Here is a 20,694-nt window from a genome sequence, read left to right as displayed (position 1 = left end):
ATGTTTGATGATTTAATGAATAATGTTCTCCAGTTGAAATGAATTGCCTCTGAAACTTTCATATTTTTCCTCAAAGGGAGATGTAGGGGTCTTTCAACAATGCTATTAGGAAGTGTATCATTGCACTCAGAATTACTATTATATCCTCTTTAAATGACTTGGGTCAAGTACTCCAGTTGGTCTCTCTTAGCTTCATTGCTACAATGAAACATTCACTTAAAATATGTTTGCCAAAGCATTTCCAGAGTTCCAGGAAGCTGGGTATAATGGTCAGTTACTGACGGCAATAAAATAATTGCATACTGAGCAGATGCTAACAGCACACCATTATTTAAGTCTGATATTTTAACCACTTCTTAAAAAAACCCCACTTACATTATGTTATGTCCATACTAATAGGGTTTGTTTGATTTTAAACAAAATAGTACATGAAAGTCCAGCTTGTTTATAACAAGTAGCTTAGCTAGATTTGTTTTTGATGTACTGCGTTTGTGTACACTTGTTGATAACAAAACAGAGATGTTATTGACATTATACTCTCTGTCTGTTAAAATTACAGCAACAGTATGAAAACCTGATTTGATTAAAGGTCTGAATACAACAAAAATAATTGCTAGGAATGTCAAGCTTTCAAATTCTCCATATAACAAAGCCTGCACGGGGCTGTAGTGAATCACTGGTGTTGTTTTTTTAATCCTGTCTGAAATATCACAAGGAATCTGAAATCAAGGACCCATTGTTTAAAGATTACTATATATTAGTAAATTAGTTATGTATCACTATAACCTGCATATGTGCCTGTACAAGAAGGTAAAGCTTGGTGTAGCAACAATAACTAAGGGAGGTGGGATTTAGCAGGATTTAACAGTCATTTACGGTCATTATAACGAGAAGCATTTATGATCTTTATATATCAAATTGCTACCTCAAACTCACAATAACAAAAAAAACACATTAATATACCAATAAAAACACCTGGATTGCGAATCATGAAATGAACCCTCAAGCAACAGTAGGAAGCAACAAAGGAGAGCTGGGCATACATTTTTGTTTGTGATAATGGTCTAGTCATTCATTTCAGCCAAGCCTCTTAGTGGTAATCGACAATTTTGCATATATTTTTTGAGATGTTGTACAGTTTTGCCATTACAGTGTGAACATCGAACATCTATAAAATGGTCTAAAGGTACTGAAAATGTGAACAGAAAAAAAACATATATGTCATTTTAAGCTAGATCTGTGTGCTGTTTTATAATTCATGTTTGTGTGTTCATTACTGTATGCATCTCTTATTGCATAAAAATCCTTCAGTGAGTCTGCAACATTACAGTTCCTCGAACAAATGTGTTTTTGTTGTCTGTTTATTTTGCAGGTCTTGATCAGGCACTGGATGGCTGCCATACTAGAGTGAAATGTGAATGGAATCCATTTGTTGTTGGTTCATTGTTGATGTTGTTTGTCTCTACTATTCTGTTTTGGTATCCTGGACCCATGGCAAACAAGGGCTCCACTGGCACTGATAAGAATGTGAGGTTTTAAAGTAGACACACAAACAACGTTGCATAATGCATATTGCACGTTGATATCCCAATAATGAACCAACAGTTCAGATCCCTGCAATCTATGTTATAATATTGTCCAACCAACTATAATTCTCATACTGCAATGCTATCAGTCTGGTTTGGTTACATGCTAGGACACATCATTGACTTTCAAAAAAGTTGTTTACTGTATCTGAACACAAATATCTATGCAGACCCCCCACAGAGTGGCTTTGTTTGAATTATAAATAAAGCATTAAATGGTGCCGGTGCATAAATGAGTGGCTCCACACAAGTCAGGGTTCAGCAGAAATCCAACAAATAAAATTAGGGGACAAAGTCTTCCCAAGTGCATTTATCCATGCAGTGTGGGGACAGACAGAGATGCCCAGTGACTCAGAAGAACCTTAATGTGTTAGTTTTTTTTTTTTTTCCTCTCCACTGCCTCCATGGGTCAGGCTGGGATACTGTGATTCTCTGGGCACATCCTGTTTAATGTTGTGTTAACAGCAAGAGGAAGAAAGCAGGTCCTATTTTCATTTGTCAGCTCCGTCAAATTGTAAGTCATCATAAAGACAGACTGTCAGCACTGGGTGCTGTACTTCTCCAAATCCTTGGATATAGGCATTGTGTCCCCATTCGTCATTTCTTATATCAGTAAAACAGGAACAGGAAGCTCAACTGGCAGAAAAGGGTGCTTTCCAGAAAACAAGACTCACAGTATGTAAACTGTATGCTTACACTGTCTTGAGGTCTTTTCTTCAACTACCAACACTGGTCAGATGGCACATGAGTCATCTATACCTTTTGAAGAATGTATATACAAATATTCCACTGATGCATGACTTTAATGATGGAGAATATTTTGATGTTACTGTGCTTTGTTTATCCACTTTGACCTGTTACTGTAATTTGTGAAATCTAATGAATTTATATATTTTCTTGATAATCTGAATATTCAAATAGAATGTGTTGTTGGAAAAAACACTACTGCTACAGACTTAGTATGATAATGCAGAGTGCCAGAAAGCCGTCTCTACCTACCTCTCCACCTGAGTGAGCTGTTGTTTCCTGTTAAGTGTTTGGTTTCCATTGGAAACCCCTGCAATTACTGACTGTGGCCTCCTGCCATTCTGTTGTAGCACATAGCTGAAACCCTCATTTATCAAAGAACACGCGATTTGGGATGACTATCACTAATTAATTAATATTCCAAAAGATTTAAATTTATAATCCTTAAGATTTCAGTCCTGGTTGATACACCTGTGGTTCAATACTACAGATCCCATAATTCTGGGGGTAGCACTCACTCCTTTAACTAAGAAATACAACATGAGAGCAAGTGGCGTATCTCGTTACAGTGCAGCCAAACCAACTAATGTTTGAGTCAGTCAATAATTGGCCCTCTTCCATCATATCATGAGCAACCATAATCTTATGCTGCACATAGTGCAAGCAGTGTTTTACACAACAGCAGGGCACAGTAACAGTTGTACAGTCTGTCGAGTGCAACACTTCACTGTGGCTGGTCCTTTTTCATCCATTAAGAAAAATGCCAACCATAAATAGTAGCAAAAATGGGATTTGATGAAAATCTTAAAGATAATTACTTTAATATCCATGAGTGTGATTAGTGAAGCAACCTTTTTTTCAGTAGCAATCTTTTACCAGTAACAGTGTGGGATCAGTATGTATTGATCAAACATTGATAGAGTGCCAAAATTAGTTGTTTTTTTTACCATTAAATTTGGTTAAGTTTGTTTTCATTCTGCAATTTTAAATGCTTTTTGAAACAGGCGTGCTATTCTAAATGTAGAATAGGCCTATTCTTTGGTATCCAATTTACAGTAATACCCATAGGTCTTTTATATTGTACTGTAAATAGTCAGTTCTTTAATTTGATCCAAAACAACAAGTCTTTTACTCTGGTAGCTCATGATAATACTGTACACTCACTGAGAAAGTTGCATCAACATGTGATTCTGACACTCAGTGGAACGACAGCACAAGAGTAGGTGACAGTTATACAGCATCTTTGACATGTGGTGATGAAATTTGTATTTCTCTTACAGTTGAACACCTGTCAAAATGTCATATACAATAAATACATTTACACATCTGCTGTGTTCTCAGAATGGAATATGAACACTATGCAGCACTCTTACAGCAGTGGTTCACTGTGCTGCATACAAGACCATATCTTCAGGTTTACACAGAATACGAATTAGTAGATCGAAAGGAAATGCCATATGACAGGTGTGACAAATTACTGATATCATCCCCCTCGTAAAAGATTAGGTGTGATATGTTTAATGCATTAAGGCATTTTCCCTGGCACTGTATGTGATTTTGTTATGGATGATTCAGGCAGGGATGCAAATCTGACCTTTGCAAATACAGGAAAACAGACACTGCATATAAGCTGCCTACAAACACCAAACAGTGAATGCAACAACTGTGTGGTGGCACCAGTGCTGTGCATACATGAATCAGTCACACTGGTTTTCATGCTGTTGTTGACTTTCCACAATCTGCCATGTTGACATGTGTGTAGACACCCTAAAATATAATCTGACTGGGTCATATTTCCATCACTGTCACACATCACCACCACACAGCTTAAGATCCATTCATTCATACAAGTTTACTCTCTTTGACATCTGACTTCTTCAGGCAGCAACCAGTCACATTATGCATGAGGAGGCATTACATGGAACACAGCACTGTGTTGCAACAATGAGAGAGGAGTCTATAATGTTATCAACACTAAATGTAGAACTGCACAAAACGTTATGTTTTTGGTTTTATACATAAGGAGACAATCACATTACTATGTTTGCTTTGTTTTCATCAATCATCCATTACAGTAGCACATTTTATCATAGCTAAATAGTATCAGTGACTTAGAAAAGAGTATTGGCAATGATGTGCCAAACTGTTGTGTGGAGATGGAAATGCCGACTAACGAATAGTACTTGTGCAGTGATTACAAGCTTCATCACACTTTGATGACTTAAAGTCAAGATAATGTGCAGTTGCTTTTAACAGCAAAGCATCCAAGTGTGAACAAAAATTGCAAACTGTACAGAATTAGTCTACTTATATGAACTTATTTGAACAAGATGGAAGGAATTAAATGAGAGTAGAGGAGTAGAGGAGGAGTACACACAAAAACACACACACACACACGCACACACACACAAAATCGAACAGCATGCAAAGCAATATTAAACTGCAACTAACTATATGGCCTTATGGTGAAAAGATAACATTTAAATTCCATTTGACAGCATTGTATACTAGCCTATACCTAACAAACTGGTAACTCAGTGTATCTAGTTTCAGTTGTGAAATATGGCATTTGGAAAACACATAGACATTCTTGGTAGAAGTATTTCCTGTCCCCCGGAGGAATGAGAATCCATTATCTGGTTGTTTTCATACGCAGTTCTCACTCTCATATTTGGTCCGTCCTAACAAAACCCTGACCCCTGTGATGGGACTTCCTCTTGGTATGGGCTGTTTGTTCAGGCTGTTCACACGAAATCACCCCATTCCAGCATTATGTTGTTTTGTGAAAGTGATGCAGTACGTGCTGGCATGTACTCGACTTTGACCGTATGTGTTTATGTTAATGTGTTTGTGTGTATGTCTGTGTATATTTTTGTTTGTGTATGTGTGTGTGAGAGAGACAGAGAGAGAGAGAGAGAAAGAGAGAGAGAGAGAGGGAGAGAGAGGGGGAGAGACAGATGGATAACTCCTAATGAGGGAGAGAGAAGCCAAATGATGTATTGAATTGTTTTGCGTAGAGGTATTACTTTTCCAAAAAAACTGGATAGACTTTGCCTGTCCTGTTGAAAAGTTTCACTGTTACAGATCAATTTTTCATAAGCATGCCTCTTGTTTTTGCTTCTACATATTTTCATGCAGCTGCTGGTGAAGTAGCATAAATGAAGTCTTATATTCCTCAGTGGGATTTAAGTAGTAATGCACAATGTCCACCAGGAGCCTCTTTTAAACTGCTGGCTTCATGTTCTTGTTGTTGGTAATGAAACGGACATATTGCAGCACATTTCCAACAGTAGTGTCTGCATTGGCTGTCAAAGCAATAGAATTAGAGACATGTAAATGATTTAGGAGCATTTTTTGCAACAAATGAATATGCAATTGTATTTATAAGAAATGTGCTGGAGGGTGTTTCCCAAGTGAATCCAAACAGTGTGAGATTCTGAGTGGAGCACATAAAAATACCCTGAGGGGTGTACAGAACAAAACCCGGCAGACACATACTGTATCGCTGAGATATGTAATATACATAATGCACAATGCCAGAGATATCCGACGCAAGCATGGCAGTAAGAAAGTAGAACAGGAGGAGACTGGAGGGACAAATTGGCACAACTAGCAGGAGGATGTGTTGGTATAAATGGTCAGAACAGCTTGTTAGATTATGAGGTGATTGTAAGAGTCAGATGATACTGATTAGCTGACAGGATGTTCAGCATCATTGCTCTTCCTGATCCAAGAGTAAATCGAGGGTAAGACACTCTATGTATCGTTAAGCATTCTGCACTTGGGGGCTCCATCCCGGGGGGATTCAAGCAGCGTAGGAAAAGGGAAAGACTCTTGACTGCACACAGATCAGGTTGCAACATGATAAGAGCAAATCCATTACATATGTAAATATTCCGCTTTGGGCAGCAAAATGTTGTGTCCGATCATTGACGACAAGAAGATCTGTAGAGAAAGCCATAAAAACCCCCAAGACAAATATTTCCCCTTACAACAAGCTGCATTTACTTTACCAGCAAACCTATGTAAAGTAACAAGCATTTTTGCAGCTGCAAGCTTGCAACTATAATTGAGGAAACAGATCAAGTGAAGTGAAGCACAACTGATTAGGTCTTCCAGCATTCTCGGAGGCGAGACGTCATCGAATACACAAAACCCCCGCTGGAATTGAAGCCATGGGTGTATTGTTGCTGATGAAGAACACGAGGAAACACCTTCTCCGTGGTTTGAAGTTGTCAGTCATGACAAAATGAGGGCTGTATACCGTGAATGTCCCTTGGCTGAAATTTCTAGCTTTACCAGTGAAGCAGGATGACACTGGGCCATCACAGTTGTACTGTCTGTACATGATGCTGGAAGAGGTTGAACCCTGGGGATCTGTGATGGATACAGACAGGTTGTAGAGGTTGTCATGCCAGTGATAACAACTTTGACCATCTACTGAGACTGATTTATCCATCTCCAAAATCCATCACCATCTTTGGATAAGCCATGATCACAAGGTTGGGCTTATAAGCAAGCAGTGAAAATGATGATAAATACAAAATAATTAATTGAATAAAAATTATTTAAGTGAATACAACTAACCTCATATACACACACCAAGCACTTTATAAGATACACTAATACTGGGTAGGGCCTCCCTCTGCTCTCATAACAGCCTCAATTCTTTGTGGCATGGATTCCACAAGATGTTGGAAACATTCCTTTGAGATTCTGCTCCATGTTGACATGCTTGCATCATATCATTTCTGCAGATTCATCAGCTTCACATTCATGTTGCCAATCTCCTGTTCTACCACATCCCATAGGTCTTCCACTGGATTCAGATCTGGTGACTTGGGAGACCACTGAAGTTCACTGAACTCACTGTCATGTTCATGAAATGTGATGATAATAATAATAATAATACATTTTATCTGGCAGCGCCTTTCAAAGCACTCAAGGACACTTTACAGAAGACTTTTGCTTTGTGACATGGCAGCAGCTTGGAATTGCTGGAAGATTTGGCCTAGTAACTACAAAGCAATCCCTTGGCTTTTGTTGGTATATATACTGTATGTCAAATTCTTGTGATAATTATATAGTAGTAGTAGTTAGATAGTTTGGGAAAATGATTATTTTTATTGAATTTTAGCAAGTACATAATAAAATCTGTGTTATCTAAGTCTCACAAAAGTAAGTCAGGGGTCGCGTCATACGGCTGCTATTCCCAATGATGTGGTGGACAACAAAGATTAGCAGAGCAACAGCAAGGTTGGTTTTCTTGGCACTATTCTGAGTAAACTTTTGATCCCAGAGGATCAGCAGTCTCAGAAATACTCAAACCAGCCCATCTGGCACCAACAATCATGCCACAGTCAAAGTCACTGAGATCACATTTTTTCTGATCACACCATTCTGGTGTTTGATGTGAACATTAAATGTTCTGTAAATGAGATTTCAAAAAGCAATATAGCAGCAAACAACTATTTTCTATTACTACTATTATGTAAATATAAATTGCGTCTTGAGCTGATCACTAAGTCACACCCCCTTTATATGTGTTTTAATCTTAGTTTCTCTTTCTTTGTTTTGGTAGCTGGTCAGGTAGCATGCATGTTAGTGCATGTACGTGTGCATGTTAGTGCATGCCAGTCCCCCCTGTTAAACCTTTGGCCCTCCCCACTTCAGAAACACACAGGGAGTCACGTCCAAAATTTCCACAATTGAAGAAATCACGCTTTCATTATAAAAAAGAAAAGGAAAAAAAAGGCCTCTGACAAAGAAAGAGATGATACTGGGCACAGGCAGATGTGCCACGGGGACTACTGGCTCAAATCCCGGTCAGCCAGAGGGCCATCAAAGCATCCGTTAAGTTTTAAAAGTTTTTTATCTGTGTCACATCAGTGTCTTTATCTGCTCAGTCAGTGTCAGTCCTGCGGTCCCAGCAGATAATTCCAAGGCTGAATTTTAGTCCGGGTCCGACCATGGAACCAATAGGCTGGTCTGGCTTTACCAAGATGGAAAGACACACAAGATGCTAATGGGCTCCAGCTTGACGCAGAACTGGCTTTTCTTCCCCACAATGTGTAAGTAACTTGATACATAATGTTATGAGTCTGTTTTCATTAGTGAGCGGCTGCAGTAGACAGCTGACTTGCTGTCACCTATATTATAATAAATATGTTCGCAAATGTTGCTATGCTAGCTTGCTAACTGTCAGCATTCCTATCAGGGCAATGCTAGCGTGGGCTAATGGTTGTGGCTGGATTGTTCTTTGTAGGCTTTCGTGTACACGGTAACTTTATTCAGTTGTGCTTCTGTGTGTGTTTAGTGGCTGCTTCCACTGGTCTTTGTACTACTTTGCTGTCTGAGAAAGTTAAGGGAGGGGACGGGGGTTACGGCCGGAAGTGTAGCCGACGAAGCATTTGTTTTGGTCTGAGATGCTGGTGGTCTAGTGGTAGTGGCTATCGTCTGGTTGGCTGCATGAATAACCCGCTGTGCAGGTGTTCCTAATAATAATTTAAAGTAATTTCTCCTTTACTTACCTCGAAAAATATTATTACAAACTGACATTCCTCCTCCTATTTCCTTTTCGCCTTTTCTATTTTTCCTCCCCCGTGCACCATATAGTTGAGTTGATCTGACATTAATTTCACTCATGCAGTGCATAATCATAAGTTTGTGGTGACACTGATGACAAGTGACAACATTTTGCTTTACTACCCTCCCCATCCCTGTCTCTTTTTAGCTACAGCCAGTGTGTATATTAGTTCATGTTGAGGTCACATCATGAGTGTGTAAATTATAATTGTTTGTGTTTAATCCGACTTTTTGTCTGGGGTGCTATTGCTTCTACAATCTGCATGTAGCATGTGCCAGAGTTTAATTAAGCTTTTACTGAATGTATGCTTCTTTATTTATTAGTTTGGACTTTCTCTCAAGATATTTTTTTATTTTTGTTTATTTTTTATGGTAATATTTATAGATGTAATCATAAAAACATAAGTCTTTCTAGAGCAGAGTGCTCAACTTACTAACACCCTCTTGGTCCAGCAAAGTTACAAAGTTCTCAGATACATTAGTTAGACTTCTCCTCATATTAATAAATTGCACTGTTGACAGACTAAAACAGCTCCACCCTAATTGACCAGCTATCTTACAGTGAGACAGGGCTAAAAGACATGACTTGAGACCTCCACTCTTCACTCCAGCAGGTTTATGTGAGGATAATTGAATTTAGTGGAAAGAGAAAATAGGGACTAGTCTGGGAGCCGACATTGCCAAAAAGCCCACCTCCAGACTTAAGGTCTAATTTCTGCAGAGCCTACTGTGTAGAGATTCTGTGGCACAATATCAAGGCCACAGGTAATTCATCTTCTGGCTCTAGCTCTGCTTTGCAACCTAATTAAATGAATAAAGATGTGAAGAAATCTTCATTTCCGTAGGGATAAACACATTGCTGCATGGGAAAGGTAAGAGGAAAGGCTGGCTTTGTAAAGGAAGAATAGAGGCAGATGAGAAACCACTGGCTCGGAGATAGTGAATGGCTGAAGACATTTGAATAAGTAGGGAAAAACAGTGTTCTGATTTACATGCAGCTGCAGTTGCTGGCTCATTTGTTTTGATAATAGCTCACCCTTCACACACTTTATGCAGAGCTGACGCCACCATATATATCTGAGTTAACAAACATTTCACTTCTTGTGTTAACACTCCACATCGAAAGCGATGGGCGTTATACGGGGCAAAGAAGCAGCTCGTGTCATAGACACAAGACACACTTGAGTGCACTGCCTGACAGTTTAAATACCACCTGCCCCATCACTGAAACATCTGGCTAGTCTTTGGTGCCTGCTGCAGAAAAAGCACGCTTTCCTACAACTTACTTGCCTCACTTTACCCACTCATCAATTTCAAGGAGTATGCAAATGGATCCCTGGGAGTCCACACCGTTACAACAACAGGGCAATAAATTCTCATTAAGGCTTTCCTTCCTTGAAAGGTAGAAATTGAAGTTGGGATATTCGTGTTTATAGTCCCAGGCAATTGGAACAAATGAGGAGATCTTGTAGAAGGAAGATAGGCTTACAGCCTTAATCGGGTCCTCGCAAAACCCCCGCTCCACCACCCACCCTTCCACTGGCTCCGTAGGGAGTGTCAATGATGAAGTCAGCCACGGGAGTGACGGCCCTGCGCCACTGTGCTCAGCCTCTCTCCCCTCTGACAGGCCCATATTTCACCAGACTCATTCTCCAACCTCCACTGTCACCGTTTCCTGTGCTGTCAGGGGGACGACTCCCATCATCAGATCGGTGATTTCACAGGCTGGTGGCAGCAGCACTCCCTCGCTGTAGCTGACTAACATGGCCCCACTCCAGACAGCTGGGTGACCCCTCCTTAGAAGCTGGCTGGATGCTCTGATTCCTCTCATAATGCACATGTAAAGATCTAGGGTGGAAATTTTTTCTGCATGATGCCAATAGCTTTTGGGAGCTGCTGATTTCTGTGTTTGTTTGAGTCTGTGTCAACACAAATATCAAAGTCCAACTGGGACTGGACCCTTGTTGTAGTTCCAATGTTGAACAATGTCAGAATTAAGTCACTTCACTGTTAAAGGAATAGTTTGACATTTTGGGAAATACACTTAATCGATACCACTCTCAGTAAGAATGTGTCTGGTAAATTTGAAGCTACAGCCAGCGGCTAGTTAGCTTAGCTTAGCCTAAAGAAGGTGAAACAGCTTGTGTGTTATGTTAACATAGGGTGTAACTATTTTGTAGTTCAAAGTAAAACTGTATTCAGGGTTATAAAGTTGTAAAATCCACAAGTGACACTGCAACAAGATCATCATTTGGCATGTACCATTACCACGTTTAAGCTTTTCAGCTTCCCTTGCTGTTTACTTTCTCATGAGAGATAAAAGTGTGATGCCTATTTCAAGTCACAGCAAACTTTTGATGATCTCAGTGAAATGCTCTGATTTAGCTTCTGTTGCTGTTATGTTACTAATGGCATCTTATGGTGTTATCAGTCATTGCACAAAGGCAGGGGTGTGTTGGGGGTCACTAGCTGTAAGGGCCATTATTAATAGTAACCACTTTAGAAGGATGCAAATGGGTAATTTTGCAAACGAACATAATTATGAACATTATTATTTTTTCTTCCTTTTTACTTTTTACTCTGTTTTATTCTGTTTTAAGCCAACTTCATCATTAACTGCCCAATTTGCAAAACCTCAGGCTGCGGATGCACATTCACAGAGGAAGTGTTAACTGATTCACTTCCACACATTGATTTAAGTCTGTTTCTTTAGGTCATTTGGCAAACTCAGTCTAAACATTTGTTTTGGATCCCTGTCATGTGCTCGCTATTAGTCTTAGTCACCCATGTCTACAGTGAATGGCAGATGGCTAATGAGTTAGGGTGAATTCAGGTATATTGGAACATTAGGTGAACTGGGACAGCATAAGAAAACAGCATTGTACTTCTGCCCTGAAAAGTGTAAGTCAAAGCAATTAGTGCTGAGACGTTGCTGTGGGCGTACATGACCAAAGTCACATGACAATTCCTGTGATTTATCCTGTGTGTTATGATCAGCACCACACAGGAGAAGTTTACCCCAAAAACGTAGCTGTATTTTCAACCCTGAATTAATTACCATGTTAAGGAGCGAGGCACTTCCTTCCTAACCTTGGTCCTCATGTCAACCCTTATACATTTTACCCACAGGAGGTCTGAGTGGGACTGTGACTTCAGAGAACAGTTTTATAGGAGACATGTTGGGTGTTGGGACCCCAGCTCCATGTGCACACGCGTAACTGTGTGTGATACACAAGCATAAAGGCATGCCTCTGTGAGTGCATGACTCCACATCTGTACACCTTTGTCCAGATGGCAATGTCTGTGTGTGGTTTAACAGCATTAAAGGGCACTCTAGCGCCATCTCTCCTGAGAAATAAAACAAAAAGACCCTCTGTGCTGTGTCAACTTTAGGTCATACCGTGCCCTTTATGTAGACCTCCCCTCCTCCTTCCTTCTTCCTTCCTCCAAACCTCTCACTCTCCAGATGTGGCAACTATTTTCAGTGAAAAACCCATTGTAGGCTACCAAAATAGCACCAAAAGGCAGAAGGACAAACTTTGCAACTAGCTGGTGAACATAGTGGAACATTTAGCAGGAATATACCAAAACAAACACCCCTTTTTCCCTGAAGGCACAAGTCATTGCTGTCACAGCTTGGCAATTGCAAGCCACCACAGTATTCCCAACATTTGCTGAAGAGTACATTGGCTAGTATGGGAATCCCACACTGAGACAACCCATAGCCCACTGTAAGTCAGATCTGCATTCTTTGTTAAAGCCTGAATTAAATGACTAGAGGCACGTAGTTAGATGTATTTCCTCCCATTTTCTGGGAGTGGTCAGAATATAATTGTAGAAGACGAAAGCATTTGTACAGTCTTGATTTGTTATGAATCAATGAATATATTCTGTAGCTGTCAACCATTCCTGTTTACCTGAAGGCGCAAGTCTTTGCTGTCACAGCTTGTCACAAGAGATTTCCATGTGTATGGCAATTACAGTGTTTGTTGGTGGCTGTTGGTGGGTCCTCTGGGTATCTATATCGCCGTATAATTTCATCCCCCTCTCCACAGAGTAATTCTATCACCCTCAAAACGCAGGCAGAGGCAGACAGCAGTAAGGAGGACATCCACAGATAAATCCATTTCAAGTGTACTTTGAATCTAATTTATGATGGTCACCTGCTCACAGGATGTCAACACAGAAATTGTGTTTGCTGCATGTAAGTTAAAAAAAATAGATAAAATTTTTGGTCAGGCAAGTATGAATCACCCTAACTATCTCAGATTTCTTGTGCTCTTGCACAGACTTCATAAACAGAGAAATGGGAAGAAAAACAAAGGTCATATAGTGCCCCTGGTGGAAGGTCAGTGTGACTGGTAGGCAGCTACAGAGGGCCAATACTGCCACCTGAAGGAAAAGAGTGCACCTCCTATTCTTTATCTCCCATGTTAACAGTGTTTAAATGTAGCTGTAGAATCATTTGCAGTGTGTAATGTATTGGAAACAATTTAAAATCACATTTTAATGATTGAGTACAATGTCTTGATTAAATGGGGCAAATATAACAAAACACTCAGACAAGAAACAAATATGCTCAATGCAAGCAACCTCTTTGAGTAACTGCTCGATGATAATATAACAAACTATTTGCAATCTGTGGATATTAAACTTAGTAGCCCGTCTTACGATTTTATTCAAACAAGGGTGGTTAATGCATTAAGGTCCTGCATCTTAGCCAATATATGAAAGAGAAAACTGTCAAGTAAAATGTAAAGTACCGCACAATGTACTGCACAATGCATGCATTGGAAACACAATTTGTTAGAAGACGCACAGAATTAAGTGCGTTTGAGAATGGTGCTGACCAAAAGGTCAGAGTGAGCAATGGTGTGCCATTCACTACCATCTGTCCTTGAGGTGCCATTGAGCAAGGCTTTTAAACCCCAGATTCACCAGTAGAGCTACTTAGTGCGCTGTGCGCCTCTCCAAATGACCATTTATGCAACTGTGTCAGTGTGATGCAGACAACTGCTAAAATAGAACACACGTCCCAAAATAGCATAATACTTATATATATTTGTGGCTGTGAGTGGGTATTAAGTGATTACCTTGATTTCCACAGCCCTCATTTGCTATGATGGGGAGACATGAAGAAAGAGAGGCAGACAAATAGAATAGGAGGATCTACCATAAATGCAGACTGTGATCTGTGAAGGATGAATGAAGGTAATGTGTACATGTTGGAGGTTTTTATTTCATACTAAAGCCATCAGCGCCTCTCTGTGGTCAAACAGCCGTACAGCAGCAGAAAGGTTGTCTTTTAAACACTGCATTCGACAACACCGTTTATAAAAGACCATGCTGAACTGACAGTCAGCACAAAACTAAATAAAGTAAAATGGCTACAGCACATGACTAATGTATTTCACTTATTTTTACTTATTCATTTTTTCCTGAATTTATGTAGAACTAATTCAAAACGAGTTCATTCTGTGATGTAAATCTGGTATTTTCAGTGTAGGTAGACATGCTAACAGGAAGTACATCAAAGAGGCAGCTTTGAGTGAGATTAAATTTTCTGTTTCTATTTAAATCCAATTTAAGACTTGCGATAACGCCGTTTTTTTTTCCACAGCAACATTCTTTCATTTCACAGTGCAAGCATTGATAAACTGCATAGAAACATGATGAAATTGTGCCGAGGTCACAGAAAGTAGCATAATTTAAAATAAAGTTACAAAATTACAATGAATCTTTGGTTTACCCTTGAGTTTGAAATGAAAGAAATACTAAAATGTTACATCCTAAGTAATTTTTCATTCAAACATTTATAAATAAATACATGAATTCACACTATTCACTACTATTACACACTATTTAATACACACTATTTGAGGCTTCAATACAATAAAGATTATTGTACATCTTTGTATTTTTGAAGAAAAAAAAATATATTTTTCCTCTTTTGTAAAAACTGCTAGGACTGTAGGTCAACACAAAGTACACAGCTCTCATGATGGAGCCACTAAAGTAATACACATTCAAAACTAGTTACATTTCAATTTCTCAAACATGAAAATACATGAGAAATGATATAAAACATGACAAATAATTAGCATGCCCTTCAACACGGGAAGGTGAAAACCAACATCCCACTGGGAGATATTTGTTTGCCAAATGATGAAATTGTTTGAAATCACTGACAATTCTGCTTAGTGAGTGACGTGACCAAAATGTAAAAACTGAACCTGTTAAAATATGCCAGTGTTCTTTTTTCTGAAACAGTACTGTGGGTGAGATCTTCCTAACCCTACCTAACCCTGTCGCTCAAACTTTGGCATAACTGTCACGTCACTTCTTTGACACCTCTTGTTGTCAAGAGGCTACATCTGGTTGTCATTGTATTGTGGGCTGGAGTACTGATTCTGCATGGCTCCGGCAGCTGCCCCCATGGCGGCTTCCTGGGCTGCTGCTTGGACATGAGGGTTCTTCCAGGCTCCTGTGGTCCATTCCTCCTGTGCTTTGGTCATGCTGGCCCCACTGCCACGGTAGAAATTATGGATCTGCAGCAAGGTCGGAGCGCTAGTTATTATCAACAAAGGTTAAGTGGTTTTAATTGCTTTAGTTGATAGTATCACATAGATTTTTAGAGTTATGCTACTATGTGTCCGAATCAATAAGTTTTTCTATTAAGACCTATTTGAACAGTGTTATAGTTAGTTTGAATCTTGAAACTCTGGTACAGAAACATCTGCAACATCTAGCAGAAGACAGCATAGAAACTACAGAAAATAATATTAAATTGATTCAAATAATAGAATTACTTTTAATGTAAAACAATAATAAAATATCCCAAAACTCTTCACTCTACAACACCCCTACATTTCCCTTTGTAGAAGTGCCCTGGTGAAATTCTTACCCTGGTGAGGGCAATGAAGGACAGTGAGGCCACAGCAGTGAACATGAGAGTAGGGACCAGCATGATCAGTGCGATCAAGATATTATAGCTGAAGAAAGAGATAGTAGCAAGCCAACCACTGAAAAAGACACAAATGGCCATTAACCAGATTTCATCAAAAAATTTATTAATTTTAGACTATGAACACAACGTGATCCGTTATCATCTGTTATTGGATTGTCTGGTATTTCTCATGATACTACCACTGAACATCTGGACGTTAAATGCCAATAACTTTGTGGACTTTAAGTGCTGTGATATAAAGTTTAAAATTTTTATAGCTCATACATGAGGATATCCAATTGCACATGGTGACATTTATAAACTTTATGGAGGCTGTCATAATAGTAATTTCTGATCATCAGCCTGAGTCAGGTGACATTTTGAGGGGCTTTTTAACAGCCTCTCAAAATCTAATAACAGGACGATCATAAATGTTATATGAGGGCAATTTCTGATGGTCCATCACTGTCATGTTAATGAAAGCAGCGAACAAGGTCTTTTAAAAAATAGTCTACCTGACTGGACTTACTGCTTGAGCTCAAAATGTTTCATTCAAAAGCATATTTTGTAGTTTTATTAAAACAGCTTCTGATTTTTAAATGAATCACTTTATCAATGACTGGGGTACTTGAGTTACACTTGACTGGTATGAGTTACTTATCAAGTGATGCCACATACTTTGATTCATGACTGATTCACTGTTACTGTTACAACAGTGAGATCTAGCATCAGTAGACAAAGAGTTACCCTTGACTAAACTGTCACTAAAGCTTTTTTTATGTGAGTAAATTTCTCCAAATCCTCCCATGATTTTCTTGAAAGAACTTGACATAAAAAGAAAATTATTAATTCATTGTAATTATTAATTCAAATTAAATCTGAATCTCTTTCTCTCTGAATATTGTGAGTAAAATGCAACTTATTGATTAGGGCTATTTGAGAGAAATATTTGTGTTTTCTTACCATACTCCCCATCCTGGGATGCCGATGCTTTGGATGATGCTGATGCCAACTTGGGCCATGAACACAAAAAAGAACAGCATGAAGTTGAAAGAGCTGTCACTCCTGAGAAAAGCAAAAAAGCAAAAAAAAAAAGCAAAAAAAATATTCATACTTGCAAACCCAAATTTACCACATTTACATGTAATGTTGTATTTTCATGTTATATTTTGTGTTATCTTATTCATCTTATCTCAATTTGGTTTCATGTGCTGTCAAATGCACAGTGCTGCCAGAGAGCAGTGACCAGAGTGTGCTAGCATCCTCCCCTGGTGCTGTGCTGTGACAAAAGTGTGGCGGAGCATGGCAGCAGCAGCTCTCTTCCTCTACAAATGTGTGCCACTTCTCCTAACCTGTCTGTAGGTAATGTTTCCTCTCTCCTCCAAGCAGGTAAGCACTGCATTTTGCACCAGGGAATCATTGACTGTACTATGCAACACATTGGCTTCGCCTTGGCTGTGCAAAGTAGTCAGGGAACAAGAAATATGCTTAAGCCTCAGAGATAAAAGAACAATTTAAGAAGATGTTTCTTTCGGCAGTACAGTCAGTGGTCACATGTTAGTGCCGTATCGTGTGTCACCTCATGAGACAAGAGCTCCATGTCAGCAGAGGATTTGGAATTTGCACTGCCCTTCGACGAAAGGGACGAGAGGATGTTCTGGGTGCTCCATTGACCCTGCTGGAGGCAAAAGGAACTCAAAGCCCCAATTTACACTTAGTGTATAGTGGACCATCACCCAGTCTGAGTGCACATTATACGTACTACGTAGTAGCTCTGGACTACACAATAGTGTAGTGTGTAGAAATGAGTCAGAAACATCTTGCAAACTCCCCATTACTGTGAGGAAGATGCCATGTAGTCTTTCTATGGTTGAGGGATGTCTGGTTACTGTCATATTTTCGCCTCAAAATACAGTATAAGATGCACGTGTGTAGTGTATATCCTTTATTTCTATTAAGAAAAATAGTTTGGCCTCTACAAGAGATGTGAGGAAAAAAAGGTACTGTTACTATATGCAACCCTGAGCCAGAAATATTCTCTCTGCCACTCAGTATTATTTAATAACATAGTATACATTATATTGTATATGATGCAGTTATTGTCTCTGTTGAGCGGATATAATACACAAAAATAGCCTTTAACATCTTATACCTCAATATAACACATTAACATCAATATTATATTAATTATTATATTGTTGCTGTGTTACTTTATACTTTAAACAACTACAACAACTGCCAGCAAAATGCAAAACACAACTTTATAATGAGCATGTCAGTACTTTATATTTGACTTACTTGAAGGCCTTGTAGATGGGCCTGAACCAACAGACGTAAGAGCAGGGAGTGAACATGATTAGCCAGATGATAGCTAGTCCGAAGTTGGTCACTCCACCTCCACCAAACATCCAAGCAAAGCAGCCAATGAGATTCACCGCAAGTGTGGCACTATTCACTGTAAGACCCACAACAGAGATATTTTAGGCATTGATGCATCAATTCAGTACACATACACACACATGCAGATGCAGAGAAGTATTTAGAAACAAAAAGTGGATATGAAGACAGCCAGCATTAACACAAAATGAAATATGTAATCATAATACTTGACACAAGATGGCCTGTGTTCCCTGAATAGCCTTTTTGTGTGTGTGCCCTTTTCTATTGATTCTCAGTAATGTTATGAATCTACAGTCCTCCCCACTTTAGTTGCACTTGGTTCTAATTGGAGCTCTGAGCTTTGGTTCCATATTTCTTCTCTAAACTAGCAAAAGAGGCCAGTCAATTTCAAATCTTGGGCTATAAAGAAAATTGCCTCACAAGAAAATTATGAAGCGAAACACAGCTGCAACATGACAGCAATTAAGTAAACAGTTTAGTTTCCCAAATGCACAGCAGAAGAAGAAAAAAACATGATGTTGGCTTAAAACGGTTTTAACACATGGAATGAGGAAGAAATGCTCAAGATAAAAGTAACAACAAAAATAAAGTGTAAAAAGCAATGCCTGCACATTGTAACATGGAAAATGGCAAATCCAAATACAAGACGGACAGATACAGAGAAAAAAAGAATAATAACACATCAAGAAGCAGATTGCGACTTTTGAATACCTGCTTATGTTTATCGATTACAAAATAGAGGACGCCTGCAGAAAGAAAAGAAAACATCTTTGGTTTTGTTCACTGTGCCCTGCAAACAAATCACATGTTGTTTACTGCACGTATATTGGAGTTCTTCATTTGACCAAGTTCAACTACAACCTTGTGTCAGCATCCCAGCTTCACCTTTTGTTTTCATTATTTTCATGATATTATTTTATTGTTATTCAGCTTGTTGTTCTATTCTTACCTGCTAAATTAATGTCACAGCACATACATCACTGTTGCAGCAGCTTTGGGCTTTTTCTTACCGCTCTCCGTGCCCTCGGCTCCCTTACACACCTTCACGGACGGGCAGGGAGCTTCCAGAGCAGAGCAATATCACAAATATCATTGTACTGCTTGTTTATGGAGTAATAAACTTTGATGAAAGTGCTTCTGGCAAAAATTGTTTAACACAATTTCAAAGTTAACTGCTCTGCTCAAACCAAGGCCATCTGGTCAGCACTATGACTCATTAGCAAATAAACCAGTCAGGGTATCACAGTCGCAGCCAATAAAAATAAAAATCTTTTTGGACCAAAAGGATCCTTGTAAACCATTGCCCTTCTGTTACATTGTTCTTATCATGAGCTAACCACAGAGAAGACAGTTTATGGGACCTCCAGGAGAATTCAAATGATTTCAATCTCCTTTAAGGGCCTGTTGTTTTGTTGCAGATTTGGGTAGCCTCTGCTGAAAAAGTAAAAGTTGAAACTTAAACTCCAAAGTTTAGATAGCAGCTTTGATCTAAGGACAATGTAACATAATAAGTTGAATAACCGAAAGCCACTCACACATCCACAGGTGGTACATTTTCTTGCACATGCTGCGGTGCTGCTCAGGGATCTCATCAAAGTCCTGATAGAAACATGGCTTGAGTGGAATGAATCCAGGCAGTGGAGGGAAGTTGGGCTCTACAACATATAATTCCATATCATTTAGTTATGGCAGGTTGTATATGATGTTTGTTTTTTTTTATTCCAGTACATGTGTATGTAATTACTGACCTGCCATGTGGATGCAGTGTCAAGTTTGCCACTAAGATTCACTCCTTCTTCAGTCTCTTGAGTCTGTCAAATAAGGAGAAACTGCAGGTTAAGGTGACTTATTTTATAGCTCCTGTATATGTGGTTATTTGCAATTTATTTATATGTTTGTGACCACATCTCAATATACCATTGCAAAATTACATACTGTACTTTGTTAGAAAAAAAAATAGACGTTTAACAGAGAGTGCTATAAGCTGAACTGAGACATCCTGCCGGGGGATTTAATATGTGAGCCCTACAGGCACGTCTCAATGGTGGTGATAAGATCTTAACCCCAAGTGAAAACACACACCCACCCCACACACACACCCCGGGTGACCGGGAACACTCGGCGGTTGCAATCACACCGGAGCTGCATTTGTCGGATGAAATGAGGCAGCAATTTTCAGTACATGTGCGCAGATAGTTTGACAGAGAGCTGGCTACCATAGCCAGGAATTACGGATTCCGAGGGAAACCTAATCTGCTTACCTCCTCCAGAGAGCAGGCGCTTCTGGTCTCACTCTGCACAGTTTCCGCTGAAGGCTTTAGATGCGCGTTGAATAGACTGCGGCTGCCAATCGGACGATATCTAAACGCAAACTATTAGACTATTATTATTTTTTCTTATGAACGGGATGAATAGAGCAACAGATCCTGA

At 39.3% G+C, this 20,694-nt stretch overlaps 1 protein-coding gene across 1 annotated transcript; it reads right to left on the bottom strand.

The window, feature by feature from the left end:
* Positions 1–14,165: 14,165 nt before the first annotated feature.
* LOC111220692 (secretory carrier-associated membrane protein 5-like) lies at positions 14,166–20,694 on the bottom strand. The gene is made up of 7 exons (XM_022743873.1): positions 20,526–20,694; positions 20,013–20,075; positions 19,800–19,919; positions 18,163–18,319; positions 16,828–16,929; positions 15,823–15,940; positions 14,166–15,466 (listed from the first exon to the last, which is right to left on the bottom strand). Exons 2-7 carry the CDS (start codon positions 20,017–20,019, stop codon positions 15,287–15,289), a joined length of 684 nt encoding a protein of 227 aa, XP_022599594.1. The 5' UTR covers positions 20,020–20,075; positions 20,526–20,694; the 3' UTR covers positions 14,166–15,286.

Source organism: Seriola dumerili, unplaced genomic scaffold (assembly GCF_002260705.1).
Source record: "Seriola dumerili isolate Sdu_G_001 unplaced genomic scaffold, Sdu_1.0 BDQW01000003.1, whole genome shotgun sequence".
NCBI lineage: Eukaryota > Metazoa > Chordata > Actinopteri > Carangiformes > Carangidae > Seriola > Seriola dumerili.
This window is presented reverse-complemented; position numbering and strand designations above follow the sequence as displayed.

Excerpts from the sequence above, each read along its gene's own strand:
- LOC111220692 (XM_022743873.1), bottom strand. Across the intron at positions 16,930-18,162 it reads CCCATCTACAAGGCCTTCAA|GAGTGACAGCTCTTTCAACT; the intron begins GTAAGTCAAATA and ends TGCTTTTCTCAG. Across the intron at positions 15,941-16,827 it reads ATCCCAGGATGGGGAGTATG|TGGTTGGCTTGCTACTATCT; the intron begins GTAAGAAAACAC and ends TGTCTTTTTCAG.